The sequence below is a fragment of the Nelumbo lutea genome, chromosome 6 (genome assembly GCF_056320005.1).
Source record: "Nelumbo lutea isolate HS-2025 chromosome 6, American lotus-T2T, whole genome shotgun sequence".
NCBI classification, from domain to species: domain Eukaryota; kingdom Viridiplantae; phylum Streptophyta; class Magnoliopsida; order Proteales; family Nelumbonaceae; genus Nelumbo; species Nelumbo lutea.
Genome location: NC_142689.1, coordinates 1,511,929 through 1,536,254, shown reverse-complemented (window position 1 = coordinate 1,536,254; position 24,326 = coordinate 1,511,929). Strand labels below are relative to the sequence as shown.

The 24,326-nt window shown below is 38.1% G+C and overlaps 1 protein-coding gene across 8 annotated transcripts; it reads left to right on the top strand.

The window, feature by feature from the left end:
• Nucleotides 1-8: 8 nt before the first annotated feature.
• On the top strand, nt 9-23,655 carry LOC148846750 (guanine nucleotide-binding protein alpha-1 subunit-like). Of its 8 annotated transcripts, none has more exons than XM_088951538.1 (14): nt 9-861; nt 2,787-3,020; nt 3,299-3,371; nt 9,957-9,994; nt 10,095-10,184; nt 10,351-10,428; nt 10,651-10,758; nt 10,919-11,020; nt 13,897-13,952; nt 21,038-21,172; nt 22,088-22,181; nt 22,271-22,330; nt 22,438-22,517; nt 23,062-23,655. In XM_088951538.1, exons 2-14 carry the CDS (start codon nt 2,934-2,936, stop codon nt 23,237-23,239), a joined length of 1,179 nt encoding a protein of 392 aa, XP_088807664.1. In that variant the 5' UTR covers nt 9-861; nt 2,787-2,933; the 3' UTR covers nt 23,240-23,655. The 8 variants fall into 8 exon arrangements, with proteins under 8 accessions (XP_088807664.1, XP_088807667.1, XP_088807670.1 ...); XM_088951541.1 differs by having other exon boundaries at nt 23,072-23,497; XM_088951542.1 differs by having other exon boundaries at nt 590-799; nt 23,072-23,497.
• The last annotated feature ends 671 nt before the right edge of the window (nt 23,656-24,326 follow it).

The window sequence follows — 24,326 nt, the reverse complement described above, 5'->3', positions numbered from 1 at the left end:
TGCTGCTCCATGGTCCACACTCTGTTCAGCCCGTCCAATCAATTAATTACTAAAAATGTCTGGAGATGTAAATTCCGAAGACTGAAAAGCATGGGGCCAGCAAAAGGCGCATCACCAAAGGGACCGGTCCAAGAAACTTGATGCCAAGAGAAGAAGAGTCACAACTCCAACCAATCCAAACAGTTCAATTTTCCTCTCTCTTTTTCCCAGTCAAATGGGATATATAAATAGTATGGTCTCAGAGTCTCAGGGCCCGAGGGGGCAAGGCATATGATGGCAATGGCGTACTCTTTTGTTTCGCAAGAGGACACCTGAAGTCTTCACAAGTGATTTGAAAAAGTAGAATTTGATCTCACATTAAGATGGTAAAACTAGTGCTAACATCATTGTATTGGAATCTTTACCCTCCTCAGACACTGTTAGAACCCATATCTACTATTCTGAACTAATAATATTTTAATCCAACGGTTTTAATTCAATATGGATAGCCTGCTATGTTATCCTCGTAATGGGGATTGGGGACACAGTAACTAGTATAGTATTGACAAAAGTTCAGATACAGAAAGTCAGAAAGACCAACACAAATACTATTCTATTTTCCCAAGGAGACTGGATTACTTTTCTTTTCATTTTCTTCTTTTTCTTACTTTGACTGAGGGGAAAGCGTGCAGCTTTCGTCTCTCTCTCTGTGCAGATTTAGCAGAGAAGAGATGCGTACTTGGGTACTTTGTACAATGACTGCGAGGAGGGGAGACAACACTGCTCCATCTCAGCTGACTTTTGTTTGAGCAGAGATTGGGTGAGTTGAATTGCAGTTAAATACGTTGGTTTTGGAGATAAACCATATTGCTCCTTTACCAGGTACTACAATGCAATTGAGCTTGAGCTTTACTTTTTTTTTTTCTTTTTCATTTTACTTTATTGTTATTTTGCTGTTTGAGATCTTTCTCTCTTATCGAATTTGTGTTATGTTATTGCCTTATTAGTGGTAGTAGCATATGTTTCTGAGAGATATTTTGTTGTTGATCAAATGGGAGATTGATGGGTCTTTTTTTGGCTTTGTTAATATTCTTTCTTGGGTTGTTATTGGTGTCTGATGTTGGTCCTTGTTTCACGTTTTCTTTCTTTCTTTTTTTTTTTTTTTTTTGAAATTTCAAATGTTTTCTCACATGTTTTAGTGGGATGTTTAAGATGGATGTTTTGGAAGATTTGGAGATTGCTGGTGTGATTCTTTGGAGTGTTAATTATACGTCATCTGCTGATTGGTGGGTGTTGCGTGTGAACTGTGAACCGATTTAGATACCGGGTTTGTAATCGATTGATGGGTTATATTATGTTTCAGCTCTTAAAGGGATTTGCGGATGACTGTTTCAGCCGACTTGGGTTGTTATGGAAAATAAGTCCTTTTCTGGATGAAATTAATTAATCAAAGGAGGAAAAGATTACAAAACAGTAGCAAACAGAGAAACATGTTAAGTGTAGTGCATATTTATGAAGCTTAGTAATTGGACCACCTTCTTCTTTCGTTTTTGTACTAGGTGCCAAAGTTTGAACAGTGTTCTAAGTCGAGAAACATGTTAAAAAAATGAGTGTAGCAGAGGGGTGAGTGTTTCCCCTTAGGTGATAAAATGAAATACAGTATACTAACTAAGATGGTTTCATCGTGTGCATAAAAGAGCATTTATTGGCAACAGTAAGAAGAAATGATCTGTTGCAAGTCGAGGGTCTAGAAGAGCTAGGGGCAGGCCATGATGTAGGATGATTTTATCATTGGAGGGATCCCAATTTAAGAATGCATATGGCACTGGATAGAGCAGAAATGGAGGAGAAGTTTTCATGTAGTTTGACACCATAGAGCTAGGACGAGGATTTGTTGGGTTGAGTGTAGGTGTTGAAGTTCCGTTAATGAAACAAAATTCTTTACATCCTGTGTTGAACAATATGATCCATATAATTCTTTACACGAAGTCTAACAAGTCAGGTGGAAAATGGGAAGAGTGCAAAAGAACTTCCTTGCATCCCATGCAATAGGGTTAGAGGTAATTAACTACTTGTTTGGCTTATGTAATTAGTTTCTCACTTCCTGTCTATTAGAAGAGTCTGGATGGTTGAGAAATTCTCAGAGGGAATTTGGTAACTGGGGCAGGCTTAATGGAATAACCGAATAACAGATCTACCTTCTTATTATTTGTCTACTTAAATTCCCATTGTGGTTTCAATTCACAAATTCAAACTAGTCTTTAAAATATTGTGATCTTCACAATTTATACCACAAAATGGATAAACCCCTTTTTTCTTTTAGAAACGTTAGTCAATGATTCTTGCCTAATGAGTCAGCAAACACATTCACATGGTTAGAAGAGGTTAAAGGTGGCCCATGGAGGCTGGCTCACTACTTGGCCGAGGCTAGAGACATTTTGGCTGTAAAAAATGCAAATCTTACTTGGCTCCTTAGAGAATTAGATTCATTGGCAGACGGGTTGGCTAAATCTGATGTTCATAGGGAGTCTCTGTATAATGACAGATCTTTGCCTATTTAATGCTTGACTTTTCCTTTTGTTTGCTTTGATTCTGTTGCACATCATCTCATGTACTAGTTTATCAATTAATGAAAATTTTCTATCTTCTTTCAGAAAAAGGGTATTTTTTTTTATTGGAACAATTTCTGTTTCCTTCAACATTTCATGATTAGTTGAAGAGAAATTTGTCTCAGTCAGTTTTCTACGCATCTTATTCTTACCTGACCATATGTAATGAGGTTTTTTCTGCTATTCTTTCTTGTGCAGTTGCTGCTTGCCAGTTACATCTTATTCACCTGAAAATTTGTACCTGAGCAAGCAACGATAAACACATTCTTTGCCAATCTTCTAAACAGGAGTCAAATATCAGAAGATCCCCATGATACATGGTGCATCTTGATTAGTATAACTCCTATGCTTTCCATTGTAAAAGAAAGTATGGGCTTACTTTGCAGCAAACACCAGCATTTTGATGAAGCTAATGCCGAAGAAAATGCCCAGGTGAATATTCTGTTCTTTTAAGATATATATGTTTACTGAGTTTGTACCGAAGAGGATTCATAAAACCCTGTTGTTAGCTATGCTTGAAAATCTTTTATCTTAACGCATGCTCCTCTGCATGCATATATACAAAAACAAACATATGGATGTACACACACACACACACACTCATCAATTAGAGGGTGGCTCTTCACAATTTTATTCTTAAAATGATTTATAAGTCACAGTCAGTAACGCAGCACTTATCTTTTTATTTGGGTTTTTTGGTTCATTTTCAGGCTGTAGAAATAGAGAGGCGCATTGCTCAAGAAACAAAGGCTGAAAAGCATATCCAAAAGCTTCTACTACTTGGTACATATTACCTAAACCTTAAGTTCTATTTATTGTCTGTGTGTTGTACATTATCCTTAAATTATTTTTTGATTCATCAATCTTAAATTATATATCCAGTAATTGAAGCTTTGTCTGTTTACAAAATACTAGTTAGATGCTGAGCCCTGTAGTTTCTTGCATGAGTAGAGCATTCTTTATCATTGATGATCCTTTTTAGGTATAACCTGCTGAAGTCTCAACTTGATGCTTATCAGTTAAGTCCCATCTTAAGCTTTACATTTTCTGGGTTTATGAGTCAACTGCATTTAAAAGGACATGGGTAGAAGTAGTAAGAAATGATTTAAGCACTAATAATTTGACAGCGGATATGGCTTTTGTTGGTTCGGCTGTCTTAATTTGTATGTTTATCTTTGTTGGGTCTTAAGTCATTAGTTATTGGGCCTAATCTTATTTAGTGTTTATTTTGACTAGGTGTCCCATCACTAATCAGGGGCATTCTTGTCTATTCATGTAACATTATGTCATGTCCTTATATATAGTAGATTAGGGCTGGCTGAGGATTATTCTGCCGCCCATCTCATATCTTCTTCTTCTTCTCCTCTTCTTCTCTCATTCGACAGCCCTATTTCAGCAAACATGGTATTAGGGCACTAATCTTTTGATTGGTTACAGCGGCCGCCTCTTCCTCTACTCGCAGTTAATTCTCATCTTTTTTTTTTTTTGTTGCTGCAAAGAAACCCTAGGGTTGGTCGTAGAACACAGCTAGACCTACATCTAGGGTTTCCCTTGGTTGTAGGGCCCAAGGGGAGGTAGACCCAGAGGCTGATGCCCTAATAGACGCAGTACAACAGACTGTAGCCATTCGGCTAAGATAGATCTGTGTAGAACAGATCTAGGCGGAAGGACTAATCTTAGCAGCTCTAAAACTGTTCGTGGGTGAGGTTATAACACAGCAAGTTGCAGGCTGCGGCAGCAGTGATTAGAACACAGCAGAAGGTAGCACAACAAAGTATAATCTGTGACAGTAGTGATTAGGGCACAGTGTGCAGTGTAGTACTTGGTGTTTCAGCTCTGTGTCGGGTTCTCAGGACTGAGTTTATAGTGCAACAAGTTCCGTAAGTGTGAAACAGTTCACTATATATTGCGTTTACTGTTTTGACATTTACAAGTAAGTGAAGATGTCTTCCATATCCGGGGAAGTGTCTTCTAGAGATGTTAGGGCTTGTGGGAGGTCTCCTAATCTGGAGAATCCAAATCTACACAGTCTACAGATCACAAGTGTGTTGTTGGATGAGTACAACTTCAGGGAATGGTCTGTCTCAGCCTTGCTTTTCATCACATCCCGGGAACTCACTGGTTACTTGGACGGGTAGAAGAAGGAACCAGAAGTGGGGAGTGTTGAATATGCAGCTTGGCGCAAGGAGAATGCTACAGTTATGTCTTGGCTACTTGCCTCAATGACTCCAAGAGTAGCTAGGACTGTTCAACATTTCTCCACGGCTGCCAAGATATGGGAAAAAGTTTCTAAAACCTATGGGCAGAAAAAGAATAATGCCAGAATTTACAGACTGAATCAAGACATTGCTGCCTTGAGGCAGGGAGATATGAGTGTTGCAACATATTTTGCTACACCAGAAGGACTATGGGAAGAGTTAGATCACCACCTTATTATTGATTGGGAGAGTGCCGGAGACAAGGAAAAGCATGACAAACAAATTGAAGAGGGTAGAGCATTTAAGTTTCTAGCTGGCTTAGATCCTATATATGAGAGCATAAGGTCCCAAATTCTGGGAAGGGATGAAATGCCAGACTTACATCATGTTTACTACCTTGTGAGGAGTGAAGAGGTGAGAAGAAAAGAGATGCAGGTTGATACTCAAACGAAACTAGCTGAACAGTCTGTGGAGCATTCGGCCCCAATCTCTACAAATCAAAGGGGAAACAAGCACTTTGACAAGAGACATCTGAAGTGCACCCACTATGGAGGGGAAAGGCATGTGAAAGAGACCTGTTGGGTTCTCCATCCGCATCTGAAGCCAACTGCATTGAGGAAAGATAAGAAGCATCTGAAGGGTCAATCTGCAAGTGTGAATCTAGCTACGGGTCAAAGTGATGATGGTTCAAAACACTCATCTACAGTTACTTCCTCTTCCATGGGACAGACTACTAATTCCCCCCGAATCGGGTCCTTGGGTTTTACTGCCGATGAGGTAGAGGTACTTAGTCGGGCCCTAGCCCGTCTAAAGACCAACTCTCTTCCACCGAGAGTCTTTGGTTGTGTATGCTTTATACATGTCAAGGATCCGAAGAAGACCAAATTGGATCCTAGGGCTACAAAGGGAATCTTTTTGGGGTACTCGCCTACTCAGAAGGGATACATGTGTTATGATCCAGTCACCAAGAAAAAATATGTCACAAAGGATGTGGTATTCTTTGAGTCTCAATCCTATTTTCATTCTTCCCAGAATCCTCTTCAGGGGGAGACTAGTGGGATGGAAGAGGATTCTTCTGTTTCCCCATTCTTTGTACCTCTCTTGACCTCAGGCTTTCCATCTTCTCCTCCTGATCCACCTAGTTGTGGTATCCCGAGTAAATCTAGTGAGGCTCCCATTGTACTAGCTACTACTAGTGATGTTGCAAATATTACTGAAGACTCTAGCAGGCTGCAAAGAGATATCAGAATCACCTACAACAGAAGGAAGAAGGGTTCTCTAACTCATGACAGTAGCCAATTGACTCAGATCAACCTGTCTCAGAAACTCAAGGTAATCCTATCAATTCCTCTAACTTGGATCTTCCTATTGCCCTTCGTAAGTCTACTCGTTCTTGTACTATCAGACACCCCATTGCTGATTTTGTGTCTTACTCACATTTGTGTCCTCGCTATTGTTCTTTTGTGTCTGCTCTCTCTTCTGTGCATGTTCCTACTAGGTATTCTGAGGCAGTATCTAACCCAAAATGGAAAGAAGCTATGGACGAAGAAATGAAGGCCTTAATGAAAGCAAGGACTTGGGAATTAGTGGATCTACCAGAAGGGAAAGGCATTGTTGGATGCAAGTGGGTGTTCACTGTGAAGCATAGGGAGGACGGGTCCATTGAGAGGTACAAGGCTAGACTGGTAGCAAAAGGGTTTACTCAAAAAGAAGGGATTGAATACAAAGAAACTTTTGCTCCGGTGGCAAAACTCAACACAATCCGAGTTCTATTATCATTAGTTGCAAATTTCTCATGGGAGCTACATCAGTTGGATGTGAAAAATGCTTTCTTGAATGGCGACCTGCATGAAGAGGTGTTCATGGATCCTCCACCAGGTTATGGTTTTGGCAAGAAGGTATGTAGACTAAAAAAGGCCCTATACGGCCTTAAGCAGTCCCCTCGAGCTTGGTTTGAGAAGCTATGTGGGGTCATGAAGAAAGGGGGTTACACTCAAAGTGGGGCAGATCATACCCTATTCATAAGGAAGGGAAATGGCAAACTTACGACACTTATTGTCTATGTGGATGATATGGTAATTACAAGGGATGATCAGGAAGAGATTAAAAGACTAAAGGAGGTTTTGGTTGCTGAATTTGAGATCAAAGACCTGGGCCAACTGAGATACTTTCTTGGGATTGAAGTTGCAAGGTCCAAAGAGGGAATCTATATATGTCAGCGGAAATACATCCTTGATCTTCTTCAAGAGACAAGCATGATGGGGTGTAGGCCAGCAAATACTCCAGTAGAATAGAATCATGGTCTACAGGAGTCAGTAGGAGAGGACTACCTTGATAAGGAAAGATACCAAAAGCTGGTGGGGAAGTTGATTTACCTATCCCACACTCGCCCTGACATTGCTTATGCTGTACATGTTGTCAGTCAGTTCATGCACACTCCTAAAATTCCTCACATGAAAGCTGTGGAAAGGATCCTCAGATATTTGAAGTCTTGCACGGGGAAAGGGATTCTGTTCAAGAAAAACAGTAAAATTGAAGTTGAAGGATATACTGATGCAGATTGGGCTGGTTCTGTTGGGGACAGGAAGTCTACTTATGGGTACTGCACCTTTGTTGGAGGAAATTTAGTTACATGGAGGAGTAAAAAACAGAATGTGGTTGCTAGATTTAGTGCGGAGGCCAAATACCGAGACATGGCTCATGGTGTTGCTGAACTTTTATGGCTTAAGATCCTGCTTGGTGAACTTGGAATAAAGATTGAGTGTCTTCTCAGGTTGTACTGTGACAACAAGGCTGCCATCAACATTGCAAATAACCCAGTGCAACATGATAGAACGAAACATATTGAGATAGACCGTCACTTTGTTAGAGAAAGAATTGTCTCAGGAGAACTTTGCATTCCTTATACTCCCTCCGAGATGCAAATTGCGGATGTTCTGACTAAAGGGCTAGCTACAGTGAAACTTGTGGACTTACTTGGCAAGCTAAACATGATTGACATCCATGCTTAGCTTGAGGGGGAGTGTTGGTTCGGCTGTCTTAATTTGTATGTTTATCTTTGTTGGGTCTTAAGTCATTAGTTATTGGGCCTAATCTTATTTAGTGTTTATTTTGACTAGGTGTCCCATCACTAATCAGGGGCATTCTTGTTTATTCATGTAACATTATGTAATGTCCTTATATATAGTAGATTAGGGCTGGCTGAGGATTATTCTGCCGCCCATCTCATATCTTCTTCTTCTTCTCCTCTTCTTCTTTCATTCGACAGCCCTATTTCAGCAAACAGCTTTAAATAGAACAGATTGACAAAACAGGATTCATGTAACTGACTTCATATAGTTGGGATATGGCATGGACAACAATGATGATGATGATGAGTCTAACTGCATTTAGTTAATCTTTGATTCTCTTTCTTTGCTGCAAGAGGTAATGTTATCAGAATGTTCAGAACAAGGTGTTGCGAGTTTTGGAGAAGTCAGGATTAGAAATCATTCATTAAATTGTTTTGGAGGTTATGAGCATTTTGCTTCATGAACTATGTATGCAAGCCTGTTTATGCTTCCAATATTAGTTACAGATCTCAAACGGTAATGAGAAGATGTGGATGGTTGTAACACTAAGGATAATCTAGCAATATTGTCTTGCTCAATGGTAAAATCTAGGGAGTAGCTGTAGAGGATTGAGCACTCGAGGAAGGGGGATCTGTCATTATGGGAATAAATCATATTAGTAATTTCTCTTTCTAATGAGCTTATATGGGTATACTTGATGAATCAGTTGTCTGGGTGAGTTATGGTTATATGGTGATGTTTTCGGGTATGGTAAGTGTTTGGCAAAAGTTTTGATGGTGTGGAGGATCTGCTTGTTTGGTTATGGCTCTTGAATTTCTGAGGTTTTTGGGCCTCTTTTTTTGATGGGGGATTAAGTGATTTTTTCAATATGAGGTTTTAGGCATCTTTTGGATGATAAGTTAAGGGTATTTTTCTTTTTCAGCATCCCTGCTTTCCTTTATTATACAAATTTTACATGTTTTTATTTGATACAAAGTTTCTTTACATATAAAAGAATCAATTCTTTTAAAAATGGGGGTTGGCTTTGAAACTGATATTTTAGTTGGGAGGTTTGATGAAGTTTGCAGCTTTTTTTTTATGCTTTTTATGTTGCATGGTTGAAATGTTGTCAAATTTAATTGTCAGGGTTGCTCTATGGGTAATCCTGTCATGTGGAGTCCCTAGTGATGGTAAGGAAATGGCAGTTGTTGCATATTTTGGGCTATGGGATAAAATAGAAAACAGAAGGACTAGAAAATCTGTTAAATGATAAGAGATGGGGACATCATTCCAAATCCAAATCCATTTGTTTGTTCTCAAGGGAAAAGGGAGTGGGGGGGGGGGGGGGGGAGCAGTCCAAGATGGAGATTGCTGGAAGCCTGGAACAAGAGGGAGATGTAGTGATGAAAGGGAGATTTGACCAACCACTGTGCTGGATGAATTCAACATTGAAATGCTAAAGTTTGATGCTTCTTTATTTAATCTTTTTTTTTTTTTTGATAAATGCTAAAGATGTATTGTATTGCTATAAAGGAGTGAGAGAAACCCTCAAGAATTTACAAAAAGTTTATAACTATATATCCACAGGTCATACAAAATGAGTGTTAAAAAACGATAGTAGAATTAAACCAGTGATATCTCAAGCAATCAGTCTGAACCCCTGCAAACAGTTTTCAAACACCAGTCCATCTCATCAGTGTCCATTTGGCCTTTTCCAATAATGGCTTCCAAAGGTGCAAACTTTGCCTCAAAAAGCCTGCTATTTCTTTCCTTGCAAACAACCCAGCAAATAGAAAAAGGCAAAGAATTCTACTAGTTGATGCTTCTTTATTTTGTTCATTTTTATTTTAAAGTTTTGTAGTTTGTACATGTGCAATGATGTTATAAATGGTTGTCCTATCAGTCTTCATCATTGTTTTGATTCTATTTGCATTTTCTGAAAAGCAATGTTTTCTCTGTTTTAGTTGTTTATCTTTCTCTGATGCTGTAGTTTTTAATTTTGTGATGCCTATCTTTTGGTTAAAGCATGCTGCTAAGCAGTAAGCACTTCTTTCTGTCCATTGAAGTCTTTTCTTTTGTGAATTTTTCTTATTCATTATGGACAATCTTTTGGTTTTAAGGGGCTGGAGAGTCAGGAAAGTCCACAATTTTTAAGCAGGTTTGGCATTATGTGCTTCCTTACCTATTCCTATTTGCTTCAATTTCTGCTTTGCATATATCAATATATTCTAACATTTACTAATACTTGGTAATGACAGATAAAACTTTTATTTCAAACTGGCTTTGATGAGGGGGAGTTAAAGAGCTACATATCAGTCATCGATGCCAATGTGTATCAGACTATTAAAGTATGCATTATGCAATACTGAAAAGGGTGTGTTGGTTGTGTCCCTTTTGCAAAATATGAAAAATTCTTAGCATCATTTGCTGGAATAGATTGTAAAGCTTTTGCAATGAGATGAATGATGATCCTTTGTGTCGAATCTTATTGAAAATATTTGGAAATTCCAACAGATGCTGTATGATGGGGCAAAAGAATTTTCTCAGAATGAAGAAGATTCTTTGAAGTATGCATTGTCTGTTGAAAATAAGGTATAAAACAACCTTTCCTTGTCTTGCTTACATTTTTTAATGCCAATTTCCATTATGTGTTATTTAACAAATTGAATATATTAAAGAAGTGTTAACTTTCTTTCATCATGTAATTCAGATTGTCATACATGCAAAACATATCTTGTCTTCCTGTTTGCTCATTCCTATCTTTCAAGGTTCCATTTTTAGTAAGAAAATGCTTCTTCTTTATTCTGGTATAAGGATATTGGAGAGAAGCTATCCGAAATTGGAGGTCGGGTGAACTATCCACGCTTGACTAAAGAACTTGCACGGGATATAGAGACTTTATGGAAGGATGCTGCAATTCAGGTTTCTTTTGCTTCACTTAGATGCCATGAAGTGGTTGTTTTGTTCTGTGTTTGTTTGGCTGCTTGTGCATATGCATGAAAGGGGTTTTCATGCATGAGGATGCACATGTGTATACAAATGGCACTCCCTACTAAATTTCTAGCTACCCTTGTATGTGCAGGAAACCTATGCTCGTAGTAATGAACTCCAAGTTCCAGATTGTGCTCACTATTTCATGGTGAATTTGTACAGATTATGTGATGTCAACTATGTTCCAACTAAGGTCTTATACAATGAGATTCCCTCAGTCCTATTCACTCAAAATGAATTATGTTAGTAAATATCTCATGCTTTAAGTACTCATTTTTTCATCATTTTTTTACTGACAAAGTTTGCAGAAAATACCAAGGTCAGATCTTATTTCTCTGCATATCCATATATCTGGCTGTTAACCTCCAGTGCTTCACACTAAAAAAAAAAAAAAACAGAACTCCAGTGCTTCACAGGTTTACATCAGTAATGGCCTTAGTTGCTAATAATTTCTCTTTGTTATGGGGGCTATCTTGGTTTGGGTTCTCATTCAAGTTTATTGTCCTGTCTTCATTTACAATTTCTGAATAAATATCTGAAGGGTGCATATGATTTGCTGAAGCATCAATGCATCCTGTGGTAAACGGTTTACTTGAGACTACTCTTTTATGGAGGAAACATATATAGTTTACTTTTTACTGTAGCCTTGGGTCTTTTATGTTGTTTTCTGAATTGTCATTGACCTATAATATGAGCTCCAATCTGTTTAGTGCTATATTCAACTAAAACAATTTTTTTTGTGGTTTTGAATTTCATGGTGATACTTGGTAGAATTTCTTGACAGCATCCTGAAGAAAATGCCAACAGTGCTTTCAAAATTCAAGATTGTTTGCTGGAATCCAGGGTTCAACAACTAGGATAGGTGCTTTTAAAAGCTCAAACTAGTGAAGGTTGAAACTTGAAACATGGGGAATAACTGCCTTGGGGTTGGGGCTGGAAGGTTATTCAATTTGCTTTTCATTATTGTTTTATGCTGGCTATCAGGGTAGCTGGTTGGTCTACGCTACCTAATTTGAGATTTTTTGTGTCTATTCTCCTTAACAGAAACATGGCTCTGCAAATGGGAGGACAGGATTTTTGTAGTTGGGATTAAGGATGAGTTAGGTTGTATTTGGTCTCTCTCTCTCTCTCATATTAGTAAAACCTCTTTGATCTAATGTTGAGAAAAGAAAGGTTTTAAACAAGGTTGAGGGAAGGAGATGGGTGAATCAATCAGAAAAAAATGGACGGTCAAAGTTGATTTCCTGACACTAGAAATAAAAATCTGAATTAAGGTGTGGGAGATTAAGGCCTAGTGTTCAAGAGAAAATATGAGATTTTGGGGAGATCTAATGTCTAGTATATTGAGGATCAGAGCAGATCAGTTTTGAGGAAGTTTTAAATGGATTACCCAAGTTACCATGCTGGGCATCATCCAAAGCATAGAGTCTTCAGTGAGACGTTTTATTCACCTTCTCTTACAAATTTATAATCATGTCTCATATGGGCCTGTGGAGTTTATGGTGGTCATGTAAAGATTTGCAGTCAACTTTCTGCCTCCCCCCAAAATTAGAGAGTATTTGGGATTCCTGTTGAATACATGTTCAAAGCTTTCAAAACACTGTATATCTGTTGCTTAAATTCAAATTAGGATTAAAATACAATAAGCATACTAGGAAGAACTCCTATAGTTCAAAGAACTTGTAATGAAAATAATTTAAACATGCCAAACCAGCTAGAGCTATAATAGGATGCCTACGAGACCTATGGGTGGGCCATAGCTACATGCATGATCAACCCTATTTTTTTTTCTCTCAAATAAATTGTTCTACAAACTTCTCTACCATTGGCAAAATCCTGAATGGTGTCAGATAGGCCTGCTTGAGGAGCTGGATAGGTCTGCATCTAGGGGCTAGATGGTTGGCTTTGCATCAATGCATCTCAATGTCTTATTGGATATGTTATATAAACTCATTCTTTTATCAGTAAAACTTTGGTTATATTAATTGAGTGAGAAAATATAATACTATTTTGATTTGATGATCATGATATCATCCCCACGATCAAAACTATGTTACAAAGATGCCCAAAACAATTGCTCCCTTGCTACCCCTTGTTTAGCAGGGGAGTCGGATAACCCATTTGCACTCCTAACCCATTTGAATTCAGCACCCAGCTCTCTTGCAATCCTTTCTACTTCCCTATAAACATTCTTGAGGGTCCAAGGAATATTTCTATTAGATCTTGCCCAAGAAATGATTACTTTTGAATCCCCTTCCACCTCCAATTGATTGAAGCCCAATTGCTTAGCTAGCCTGAGACCTTGTAGTAACGCCAACAATTCAACTTTTATGGAGTTAGCTACACCAATTGGTCCAGAGAAAAAAGCCAACAATCTGCCCTCTGAATTTCTTAATGCCCCACTAATACCTGCCATGCCAGGGTTACCCAAAGAGCTGCCATCAAAATTCAGCTTTACTTTACTGCCTCATGGAGGTTTCCATTCCATTTTTATTCTATCTTTGACTCTAGAGGAAAATGCTATCTCCTTCCAAGCCCTTAGAATATAAGCCACTGTGAAATTCTGAAAGCAATCCAAAGTTTTAATCCAGAATGTTACTTTCACTTTTATTGTCTCTATTACTTCCTCTACAGGTCCGCTTTTGTCATTAAAAATTCTGATATTCTTCTCCTCCCAAACCACCCAAATAGTTGCAGCTTTAGTAACTTTCCACATCAATCTTCCTCTTTTTTTTTTGGTTGCCTAAGGAAATTGGGCCTGAAAATGTATGCCACCTCTTGGGGAGGGATCCAGCTACAACTGAAAAGATCACAAAAAAACTCCCAGATATGTCGGACAAAGGGGCAGGAGATTAATAAATGGGGTACAGTTTTTCCACTTTTCCTACATAAAAAGCACATGTGAGGAGAGAAGCAACAAAAAGGCCTTTTCTGCAGTGCACCACAGGAGTTAACCTTTCCAAGGAAAGATTCCATTTTTATATAAACTCATTACAGTGTTATGCTTATTTGTATTTTAGAGCTATACCTCATTCTCTAGTTCCCTAATGTCTGTTTTTGATACTTCAGGAGGATGTTCTTTATGCAAGAGTTCGAACAACAGGTGTTGTAGAAATCCAGTTCAGGTGAGTTTTCATCTTGAGAACCTTGCTTCTTTCCTAATTGCACCTAAACATGCTTTTCTCAAACCATCATGTTTGTATCTTTAATTTCCTTAGTTGGAGTGGTGGACATTAACCAACTGCCATCTCTGATGGTCTTAAACTCATAACAAAATTGTGAAGCCCAAATATATACTTGATAGGCATGAAATACCCCTTAACAACATTGAAACTGTCAACTATCAATGCAGATGATATGATTACTATAATAATTTGAAAATTTTGTTCTTGTAAAGGGTAACAAGTATGTGTTGTTTGCATTATTTATGTGAACTTTTTGTATGAAACAACCAACCTTTGGACTAGGATTGTGCAATGCTTGGACTTGTCTTTTTAATGGATGAAAAATTTATGGAACTCTTGGATTTTTTGCCCTACAGACCTGATGGGATCCATGAAAAGAGACACTATGGGGCAAAGCTGGACATGTATTTTCATGGGTTCCCCTTTTATCTTTAGGGGGTAGAAATATGATGGTTGCATAAAGTTGCTTATTAGCATTTCGCTTTGTAATATATTGTACAGGTGCCTTGTTATGTCGCCATTATTGTAGCCTGGTGCTACAGAGTGTTGCTTTAGAGTACTGGAAGGCATAATTTGACAATAAAATATTGAATTAGAAGAACCTAAGTTGGAGTAGTCAGTGATTCTTGCTTCTTAGGTGATAGGGGCAGAGGGGGAAGAGGAAGAAATTCTGTAGCTAGCATTGGCTTTTTCTGTGCCTGTTGGTCTCTAATGTTCCTGGGGTTGTGGAGGTTTTTCTGTTGTGTTTCTCATTGCTGGGCCTGAGCTCAGTGGTGTTTTGGTTTGGTTCTGGGCCCTTTGTTTGGTGGGTCCTTGAGTGTTTTGTTGAGGTGAGCCCTTAGTGGTTTCTTCTGTTTGGCTGTGTTTTTTTTTTTTGGTCTCAGGTTTGGGTCTTGTCCTGGCCTGTTTTTGGATCTGGGCCCTTTTTGGGATGCTAGCTGCTCCTGTGGTTGGCTTTTGGATCCGTATACATCTTATATACTTATTTTTTTCTATCATTTTCTTTAATATACTTTATATGTTACATTTTTCAAAAGAAAAAAAAACTTGCTTCTTAGGTTTTTTGGTTTTTTTTTTTTGATGAATGTTCTTAGGTTGTTTTTGTTACTGTGCATTGAACTATTTCAAGGACATATTAGAGTAAAAATGCCTTTGCCTAATTCTGGTAGGGTGTATTGGACTAAGGTTACTAGTTTATGAACTCCTCAAAATGATTATGTTATCTTTGATTAATTAATTGGTTCTGATTTGTTTTAGTTCTTGTTAATTTAGTGAGTTAGTCTCCACCTAAATGTTGTCCTTACTTTTTTTTAGTATTGTAACTCTCATGGCCAAGTTTTTTGTCATTTATAAACAAAAAGAAATTGTTCTGTGCATTGCAGACATTTCCTTTCAGCCAGGACTGATAAAAAAATGATCTTTTGTAGAAGATACTGGCTTCTGTTGTGTTTTTATTTTATATTTTGAGTTGGGTTTAGAAAGCATCCTTGTATTGGTAAGTATTAAGTGCTATTCATAGTAGCCTGTCCTTTTGTTTTATTTATTCTTTTTTTTTGAGAATGATAAAAAATTTTATTAATTGTAAGGCTGAGGAAGAAGACCAAAAATAGTCTTCTTTTACTGCACTACCCTCTACACCCAATACAGATAACCAATTAAGATGGATGAGTGGAAAAACTAGAAAGGATAGGATTGGGAATAAAGCCATCTGTAGAAACCTAGGAGTTGCTCCAATAAATGATAAAATGAGAGAGTAGACTAAGATGGTTTGGTCATGTGCATATAAGGCCACCAACACCTCCAATTAGAAGAAGTGGTTTGTTACAAGTAGAAGGGGCTAGAAGAGCTAGGGGCAGACCAAAAAGGACAGGGGTAGAAGTAGTAAGAAATGATTTAAAACACTAATAGTTTAACAGTGGATATGGCTTTAAATAGAATGGATTGGCAAAACAGGATTCATGTAGCCAACTCCATATAATTGGGATAAGGCATGGATGATGATGGTGATGATGATGCCTATCGGCCTTGTCAGTTTCAGTTGAAGAAGAGAAGAGACAAGAGAGTCACACGAAAATGGATGGGTGTGTACAGTACCACACGCCCAGAAAAAGATATTTATATATTAATCTGAGAATGGACAGTTCTGTCCTTACAAGTGTGAGATATGTACAGTAATGTACAAAGAGATATACAAAAGAGTCAAATAAAAGAAAGTAAAATTACAAAGTTACCTCTCATCCTCTCTACAAGCCTATCCTTTTTACAGTTTGTAACATTGTCTGAATTTTATTAAGAAAATAATGAATAATTGAGTACAGAAATAAATATACACTATCATCTATGCCCTGAATAATACACAAAAGAAGAGTTAACCTCTTTGCTACTTATACCATTATCATTTGAACTCATTCCCATAAAATACTTCATTAACCCAGGAAACATGATCCCCAATATAAGTTATGTATGTTTTAACCCTCTCCAAAAAGTGAATTAGACAGGGAATAGGGATTTTGTAGACCTTAATACCCAAGTAAACGAAACACGTGGACTAGTCAATAATCCTGCTTATTTGATGACAATTCTGTGAAGTGGCCATTATAAAATCCCTCATCCACCAAATGATAACTTGTGAATTTCCCTCCACCTCAAAGTTCAAGTAGCCCAATGAACATGCTCATCTTTTTTCTAATAAATCATCTCCATCTTAAACTTTCAAGAAGAAATGGTAACTCTGCTTTAGTGGAGTCACTATCCTTTATGTGACCTTAATACACTGCTGACATATGCTTTGGTGATTTCTAAAGACTCACCCAATCCCAAAACTTCTAGATTATTGAAACAACAGCCATCACAATTGAACATGATGTGGTGAAGTGGGACCTATTCCCTATATATTTGCAATTGCTTACTTTCAGCATACTGGATGCCTATCTTCAAGGACCACCAATACTTATGCTGTGAGCTGTGAATGTGGTGCAATGACGCTTTCCCTTACGAACTGCTATGGGAAGATCAAGATCATCTAATGAAGGTGAAGGCTCCATGGTGGGATGTCTCTCATTTGTAGTATCTATGGTACCTGGATCTAGCTCTGCAAAAGGAACTGGGGCTACTGTGGTACCGGGATCTGGATCTGCTGAGGAGGATTGGGCTGCACTGTTGATGTTCAAAATCAACCTGTCTCCATCGTTTGTGATGGACTCTCACATCCCTGCATCTCTGATAGCCCTCCCCATTAACTCCTCTTCACTTAATGGGATAGGTAAAGGAACTTTTGACGAGTTAATCCCAATCTTACTACTCTCCCCCTGAGGAGAAACCCTTGGATAATAGGGTACATCTTCAAAGAAAGTGACATCCATTGAGACAAATCTTTTCCTAGAAGTAGGTTCATAGCAGCAATATCCCTTTTGAGTTTGTGCATAACCAAGGAAAATACATTTTGAGGCCTTAGGATCAAACTTGGAACGATAAAGTCCAAGAATTTGAACAAAGCATGTACAACCAAAGGTTTTAAGGGGAAAGGTAAATAACTCTTTATTAGGATATAAGAGGGTAAATGGAGGTTTCATGTCAAGAACCCGTGAAGGAATCCTATTGATGAGATACACTACTGTAAGAATAGCATCCTCCCAGAAACGTATACCTCCAATATGTGTCTATTCTTTTTTTTAGCAACCCCATTTTGTTGTGGTGTATGAGGACAGGTATTTTGATGGATAAACCCATGTTCAAGCAAATAGGAGGCTAATGGGTTTGCAAAATATTCTTTTGCATTACCAGATCTAAAAATTTTGATTTTGACCCCAAATTGGGTTAAAATCATCTAATGAAAGATCCGGGTTAATGCTGGAACCTCATCTCAAGAACGCAGGAGATAAATCCACGAAAAACGAGTATAATCATCAACAAATAGTAGGAAATATCTGTAACCGCCCCCCCTCCCCCCCAATGGCAGTGGTATGGTAAGGTCCCCAAACATCAGTATGCACAATTTCAAAAGGAACATTACTTCTATTATTACTTAATGAATGAATAGATTGTCCTGTAGTGTTTTGCAAGTTCACAACTCTCACATTTCAAACTAGATATCTGGATATGTTCAAATAAACTAGGAAACAAACTCTTCAAAGCCCGAAAAGATAAATGACCCATCCTATTATGCCAAAGCATAGCCTGATCAACAGACTAAAAAACACAAGACCTCTTAGTCTCACTATCTTCCCAATGAAGACTCCCTCCAAGTAGATAGACTCCATTTGCCTCACGGCCAGTCCCAATCACCTTCCTTGTCTCCAGATCTTGAAAAAACATCGATCCGGAAAAAAAGGTTACTGAACAATTCTGGTTTTTTGTAATGCTATTAACTGAAAGCAATTTAGTACTAAGCTTAGGAGCATGCAAAACCGAAGATAAGGAAATAGCATTAGACGACTTGATATCTCCCTTGCCAGAAATAGGAACGAGGGAGCCATCAGCAATGGACACTGTCTCTGCCTGAAGATAAGTGATAAATAGTAAATAGTGACGGCATGCCAGTCATATGGCCAGATGCTCTAGAATCTATTATCCATGAATGTTTTGTATTACCTGTAGCTAAGGCATGGTAAGCTGAGGTCCGATTACTTGAATGAGCAAAAGTTGAGGTAGGGGGTGTTGATGGTGTTTGAGGAGGTGGAGCTGAATTACCAACTTCATTTTCTAGCTGAATTAGAGCAGCTCGGACAGCAGCTAGAGTGTCTAGAGGATTGTCTCTTGTGCTAGACGAGGTTGTACTATCAATGTTAACAACCATATTTGCATTCCCCTTTTTGTTTTTGAGTTTTGCTGGAACTAGATGTGGATGCAACTTCCAACAGGTCTCTTTAGTATGTTTAGGTTTCGCACAATGCTCATATACTAGGTCCTTCTTAGCTTCCTTCTTCATGCCTCTTTCCTTATCACCCCCAGATTTGGGCCTAACTGCTGCTAGAGCTGATTCAAAAGGCTGTTGTTGTAGCATAACTTTTCTCCTAGTCTCTTTGTTGTGCACTAAGGAATAGGCCTGAGACAGAGTTACACTGTCTCTTGTCAACAATTGCTGCCTCACAATATCATATTTCGAATTTAGACCAACTAGGAACTCAAACACTCTATTAGTTTCAATCTGCTTTCTGTAAATCTGTGCATCCTTCTGACTTTCCCATTCAATTGATTCAAGGTGGTCAATTTCATGCCATAGGGATTTCAATATTGAAAAATAAACAGAAACTTGTTTCTCACCTTGCTTGGGATTTCTAACCTCACATTTCAGCTCATAAGCCCTAGCAACATTAAGGGGCTGAGAGTAGGTTTCTTTCACAACATCCCATATTTCTTTAGTTGTTTTTGCCCATAAGTAATTTCGGCTGATGTGTGGCTGCATGGAATTGCACAGTCATGTCATCACCAAATAATTTTCCCGAATCCACTTAGCATAAGTGGGATCCTCCTTATTTGGTTCATTCACATCTCCCAACAAATAGTTCAGCTTTCCTCTTCCCCCAATAGCCATCATAGCTGATTGGGCCCACTCTAAGTAGTTTGAACCATCAAACTTTACAGTTGTAATTTGGAATGTGTTTTCAGTCATGCCACCTGAACCAGTCCCCAAAACACCTTCCCCTTGGTGCTTGAACTCCATTCTTGGTTAGGGGTTAAGCAAAAAACACCTTCTATTTACTGTAACAATCAGCCTACTGGGTCTGAAAACTGACGACAATAGGTCTAGAGGCAGAAATCAAATTCAGGGAAAGAAAAAATTTCCAATTCACTGTATCACTGTATCACTGTATCAATCAGCTTACTAAATCTGAGAACTAATAGCAGTTGGTCTAGGTACAAAACTCCAAAAACAGAGATCAGAGAACAGAAATTTGATAGCAGCCAAACTTAAAAACAAGTCTAATCTCTTATCCAGACACAGTAACAGCCCTGGTTTTCAGGGTTTTCTCTTAAAACCCTAGAAGAGAAAAAGAAAAAATTCTATATAGCCATACCTCACAAATTAAGCTATCCTTGCTGCTGCCCTCAAGAAGGAATAAGACCTTACCCAGAAATTTCTGAAAAAACCTGATCTTGATTAAAAAATCTTCCTGAAGTTCTGATCGCCAACTTCAGTTTGCTCAAAACTGATCTTGATTCTGATCAACCCGAGAAAATTCTGAAACATAACTGATCTCAGAGAAAAATCTTCTTGATTGCCAACTTCAGTCTTGATGAGAGAACCAAAAAATCTGATTGGCACCTCCAATCTTGATCAAAGACCTAACCTTGATCACTTAATTCTTCTCTAATTCTTCCTGATTACAAAAAGCACTTTCCAATCCTTGGACAGTTGCTGAAGACTTCTTGTAATCTCCAAGAATCAGTTGAATGAAAAACTCAGCCCTAAATAATTCTCATGTGGTCGGATGAATTAATTCCACATGAGAAACCCTAGATCGAATGCTTTGATACCAAGTAGTCACTCAAGATTGAATAGACACTTAAAAAGGAGAAGAAAAAATAAGAAAAGAAGAGGGAGAAGAGAGAGAGAGAGAGAGAGAGATTTTGATAAAAGAGAGTTGGGTTGTTGATTTAAAACAGCTGCCCCCCTCTTAAATTTATATACATAGTATCATACTTGTAAAAGGACTGAATTGCTTATATGGAAAGATAAGATAAGATAAAGCTGAAAAAAGACTAATCCTAATCTTATAAAAGACTAGTCTTAATCTTATAAAAGGCTAGTTCTAATCTTATCTTAAAGAACTAATCTTAATCATAACTTATTGCTGACATACGAACAGTGGGGACCACCTTAGTGGGGTCCACATTAGTGTTCTCTACACCTTGAAACCAAATGAGTCCTATGAGAAAGACTAGGATACCTTCATAAAGATGTATATCTTCGATATAATTTCCATGTGTGGTAGTATTGTGCAATGGTGTATCTTTAGTTGCAGCAAGTATCCATTTCTGATTGGATCTACTGGTACTAATCTGTAGAATGCCAAATTATGCAGCCCTGTTGGAGAGAATAAGAAAAGTGGTGAAGTTTATAGACTTTTTGATGTTGGAGGTCAGAGAAATGAGAGAAGAAAGTGGATACATCTATTTGAAGGTGTTACAGCAGTAATTTTTTGCGTTGCTATTAGCGAGTAAGCTTATCACTTGTTTGATTAACGCTTCCTGATTTAAGATGGGTTGAAGTTGAACACATAATGCTTAAGCAATCTCTTTCAGTTGGTATTGAAAGATGGTTTCCTCCATGGTTATGCTAACTTTATTTGCCATGCTTAATGGCACCAGAGATGTTTATATATCCAGCTTTGGTGGAGAGCTGGTAAACAATACCTACATAGTAGGATCCTTTTGGTTGCTTTAAGTCATCTATTTTTGTTTTTCAACTCTTTTTTCTCTCTTAGTTTCCAGAGAGGAGAAACTTATAGTATTGTTAAATGGAATATAGTTGGTTATTAGTCATTCCAAATATTTGTTGTCTTCACTCAAAAGCCAGGCTAGGGATGGTTGGTTGGCAAACAAAAGTTGCATCCATTGAGCTGACATTTCCTCTGTAGATTATCAACATCTTTGATATGTATACATTATTAACATTGACCCCAACCAAAGAGAAATTATTCGTAGACTGAAAAACAAATCAAGGTAGCCTTACCGATGAAATTGCAGGGTGTAGAAGCCCCCCAAAAAAAAGAAAAAAATAAAGCGCTGACTACACTATGTCCTTGATTATAGAAAATAGTTAGACCTGAAAAATACCATCTTCCTACTCAGGGGTGGTGCCAAGAGCTGGAATGGATCATCCCAAACACCCCTCCAAAAAAAGTAATGTTTGGAAATTCCCCTTTTCATAGTGGGAATTGAGAGGATGTGGGCCCCGTTTCTCTCCACCCATGTGATGAACACTGGATCTGCTTATTAGAGATGGAGTGGCTTTACATCTTTACCAGTTAACTCCCTGGCTGGACTTGAAGATCAAGTCAGTATCATCTTTTGTGGAGGATGTATTTGTTTATTAAACTCCACAAATATTGATCCACTAATGCTTGATCCAGGTATGATCAGATGCTGTTTGAGGATGAAAGCAAGAATCGAATGATGGAGACCAGGGAACTCTTTGACTGGGTTCTAAAACAACCATGTTTTGAGGTTTTGTAAATGGTGCCTCTGCAGAGAGCCTTTGCTTTCTTGATATCTGTAATTCTTTTTCTTAATAGAAATATAATTATGTTCTGCAGAAAACGTCTTTCATGCTCTTCCTGAACAAATTTGATATATTTGAGAAGAAGGTTCTAAAGGTGAATCCCACTCTCCCCAAGAAAAAAGAACCTAGCCTTAAACAACTGCTAGTGGATGGTAAAATCAGCATGCACTTTTTCTCTAATGTTCTGTGGTATGCATGCAGGTGCCACTAAACGTTTGTGAGTGGTTCAAGGATTACCAACCAGTGTATGCAGGAAAACAAGAGATTGAGCATGCATACGAGTAAGTGCTCTCTGGATTCATCAGTGTTCTCCATCCTGAATCCTGATGAGTCATAACTTGGGAAGCTGCTAAGAAGGTTGTTTTGATTGGATAAATGTTCCTTTTGATTGCTGAACCTCTTCTGGATCCTTTGCTCTGAATCCGATATCTAAATGCCAGAATGAATATTAGATTAAAGAATATTTTGAACCTGACCCAGGCATCTGAATTGGTGACCTGGATAGCTGACTGGGTAAATGGGTTTTGATGATTTTGATCATTTCACTAGACGAACTGCCCAGTTGAGTGTCCAACCCGCGTGCCTAGCCAGCTTTCTGGGTTGATGTTCAGTATCATTAAGGTTGGATAGGTATTTTGTGTAGGCAATCACGAACCAGTTTACCAGAGAGACTTGTTTCATCCTCCGCTTCTGGCACTATACATTCATCTCTGCACTGGGTTCTGGTTCTAGTGTCCTTTTTCCTTTTCATGTATCTCTTGTTTGCATTAATGAATAGGTTGACTTGTATTGTACGGCAAATGTCTGATGAAATCTGATTGTTAGGTTCGTGAAGAAGAAATTTGAGGAGCTATACTTCCAGAGCACTGCTCCAGATCGCGTTGATCGGATATTCAAGATCTATAGGACCAGTGCCCTTGATCAGAAGCTTGTCAGAAAAACTTTCAAACTCGTGGATGAGACTCTGAGAAGGAGAAACCTTTTGGAGGCGGGCTTATTGTGACGTTGGTGCACTTCTTGGATCAGATTGGTATCTCTCAAGAGTGGAAGGAGCTTATTTGAGAGGTATATCAAGCATGTGTTGTTCATTGGCTCTTTTGGTCGCATACTACACAAATCACTGGGGATTGGGGAAAGCCTTTCCCATAAATTTCCTCAGCTGGAATTGGGTCCATCATGCGATAAAACTCGTATTCATTTTTGGTCGCGTTGGCTTTTCAGGTTTATCCGTAAACTTATAATGAAATTTTGTCGTGAACCATGCATGTGATTTTTTATATATAAAAAGTTGAAAAAAAAAAAAACTGCTCGCTGAGGAGCTCTGTCCATGTAAAAATGGACGCCTTTCTGCAGAAAAAAAAAGGGAAAAGAATACTGTACTTAATAGATAAATGAATGACCTTGTTTTGTTACAACTTACAAGAGGAACTCGAAAAGATCCAAATGAGCTTAGGTCCTTGGATTTAGCTTGCGTAAATGTCTACTGACATTTCCATTATATATACTAATATACCATTGTGTGTCGTGAAGACACAATGCCTGTTGTTAGATTGTTTTGAACTTTTGATGATATCGTTGCATCGCATGCAATCTTTATCTGGAGTTCTGGAGTGAGGTAGTGAGGTTTGGGGTTCCTCCATTCAAACTAACTTTATTGATAAATAAAAAATATAAAGTTGAGTTTGTACATGCATATAGATTTAATAATCCAATTGCATTGAATTATGAATACGGGTGGATACCCTTAACTGGATCAAATTCCTATTCAGATAAACTGATACCATTTGCAGCCCAGCTCTAGGTGAGATGGATTTGAATGATAAAACACATTATGATTCCACACATTGGGGATTCTCAAGTAGATTCCACACATTATATATTACTCAAAAAAAAAAAAAAAAAGAAAAAAGAAAGGAAAAAGGTTGTTCATGTGGATACCAATTGTTAATTTGGTTGCTAATGCTCCAACCAGCCAACCCAATTGCATGGTTGGATTAAATCAGTGTCGAGAATATTGGGTTGGGTTTGGGTGAGGACTGAAGGTCGAGTCTTTAACTCATTGGGTTAAGTTTATGGATCAATTGCAAGTT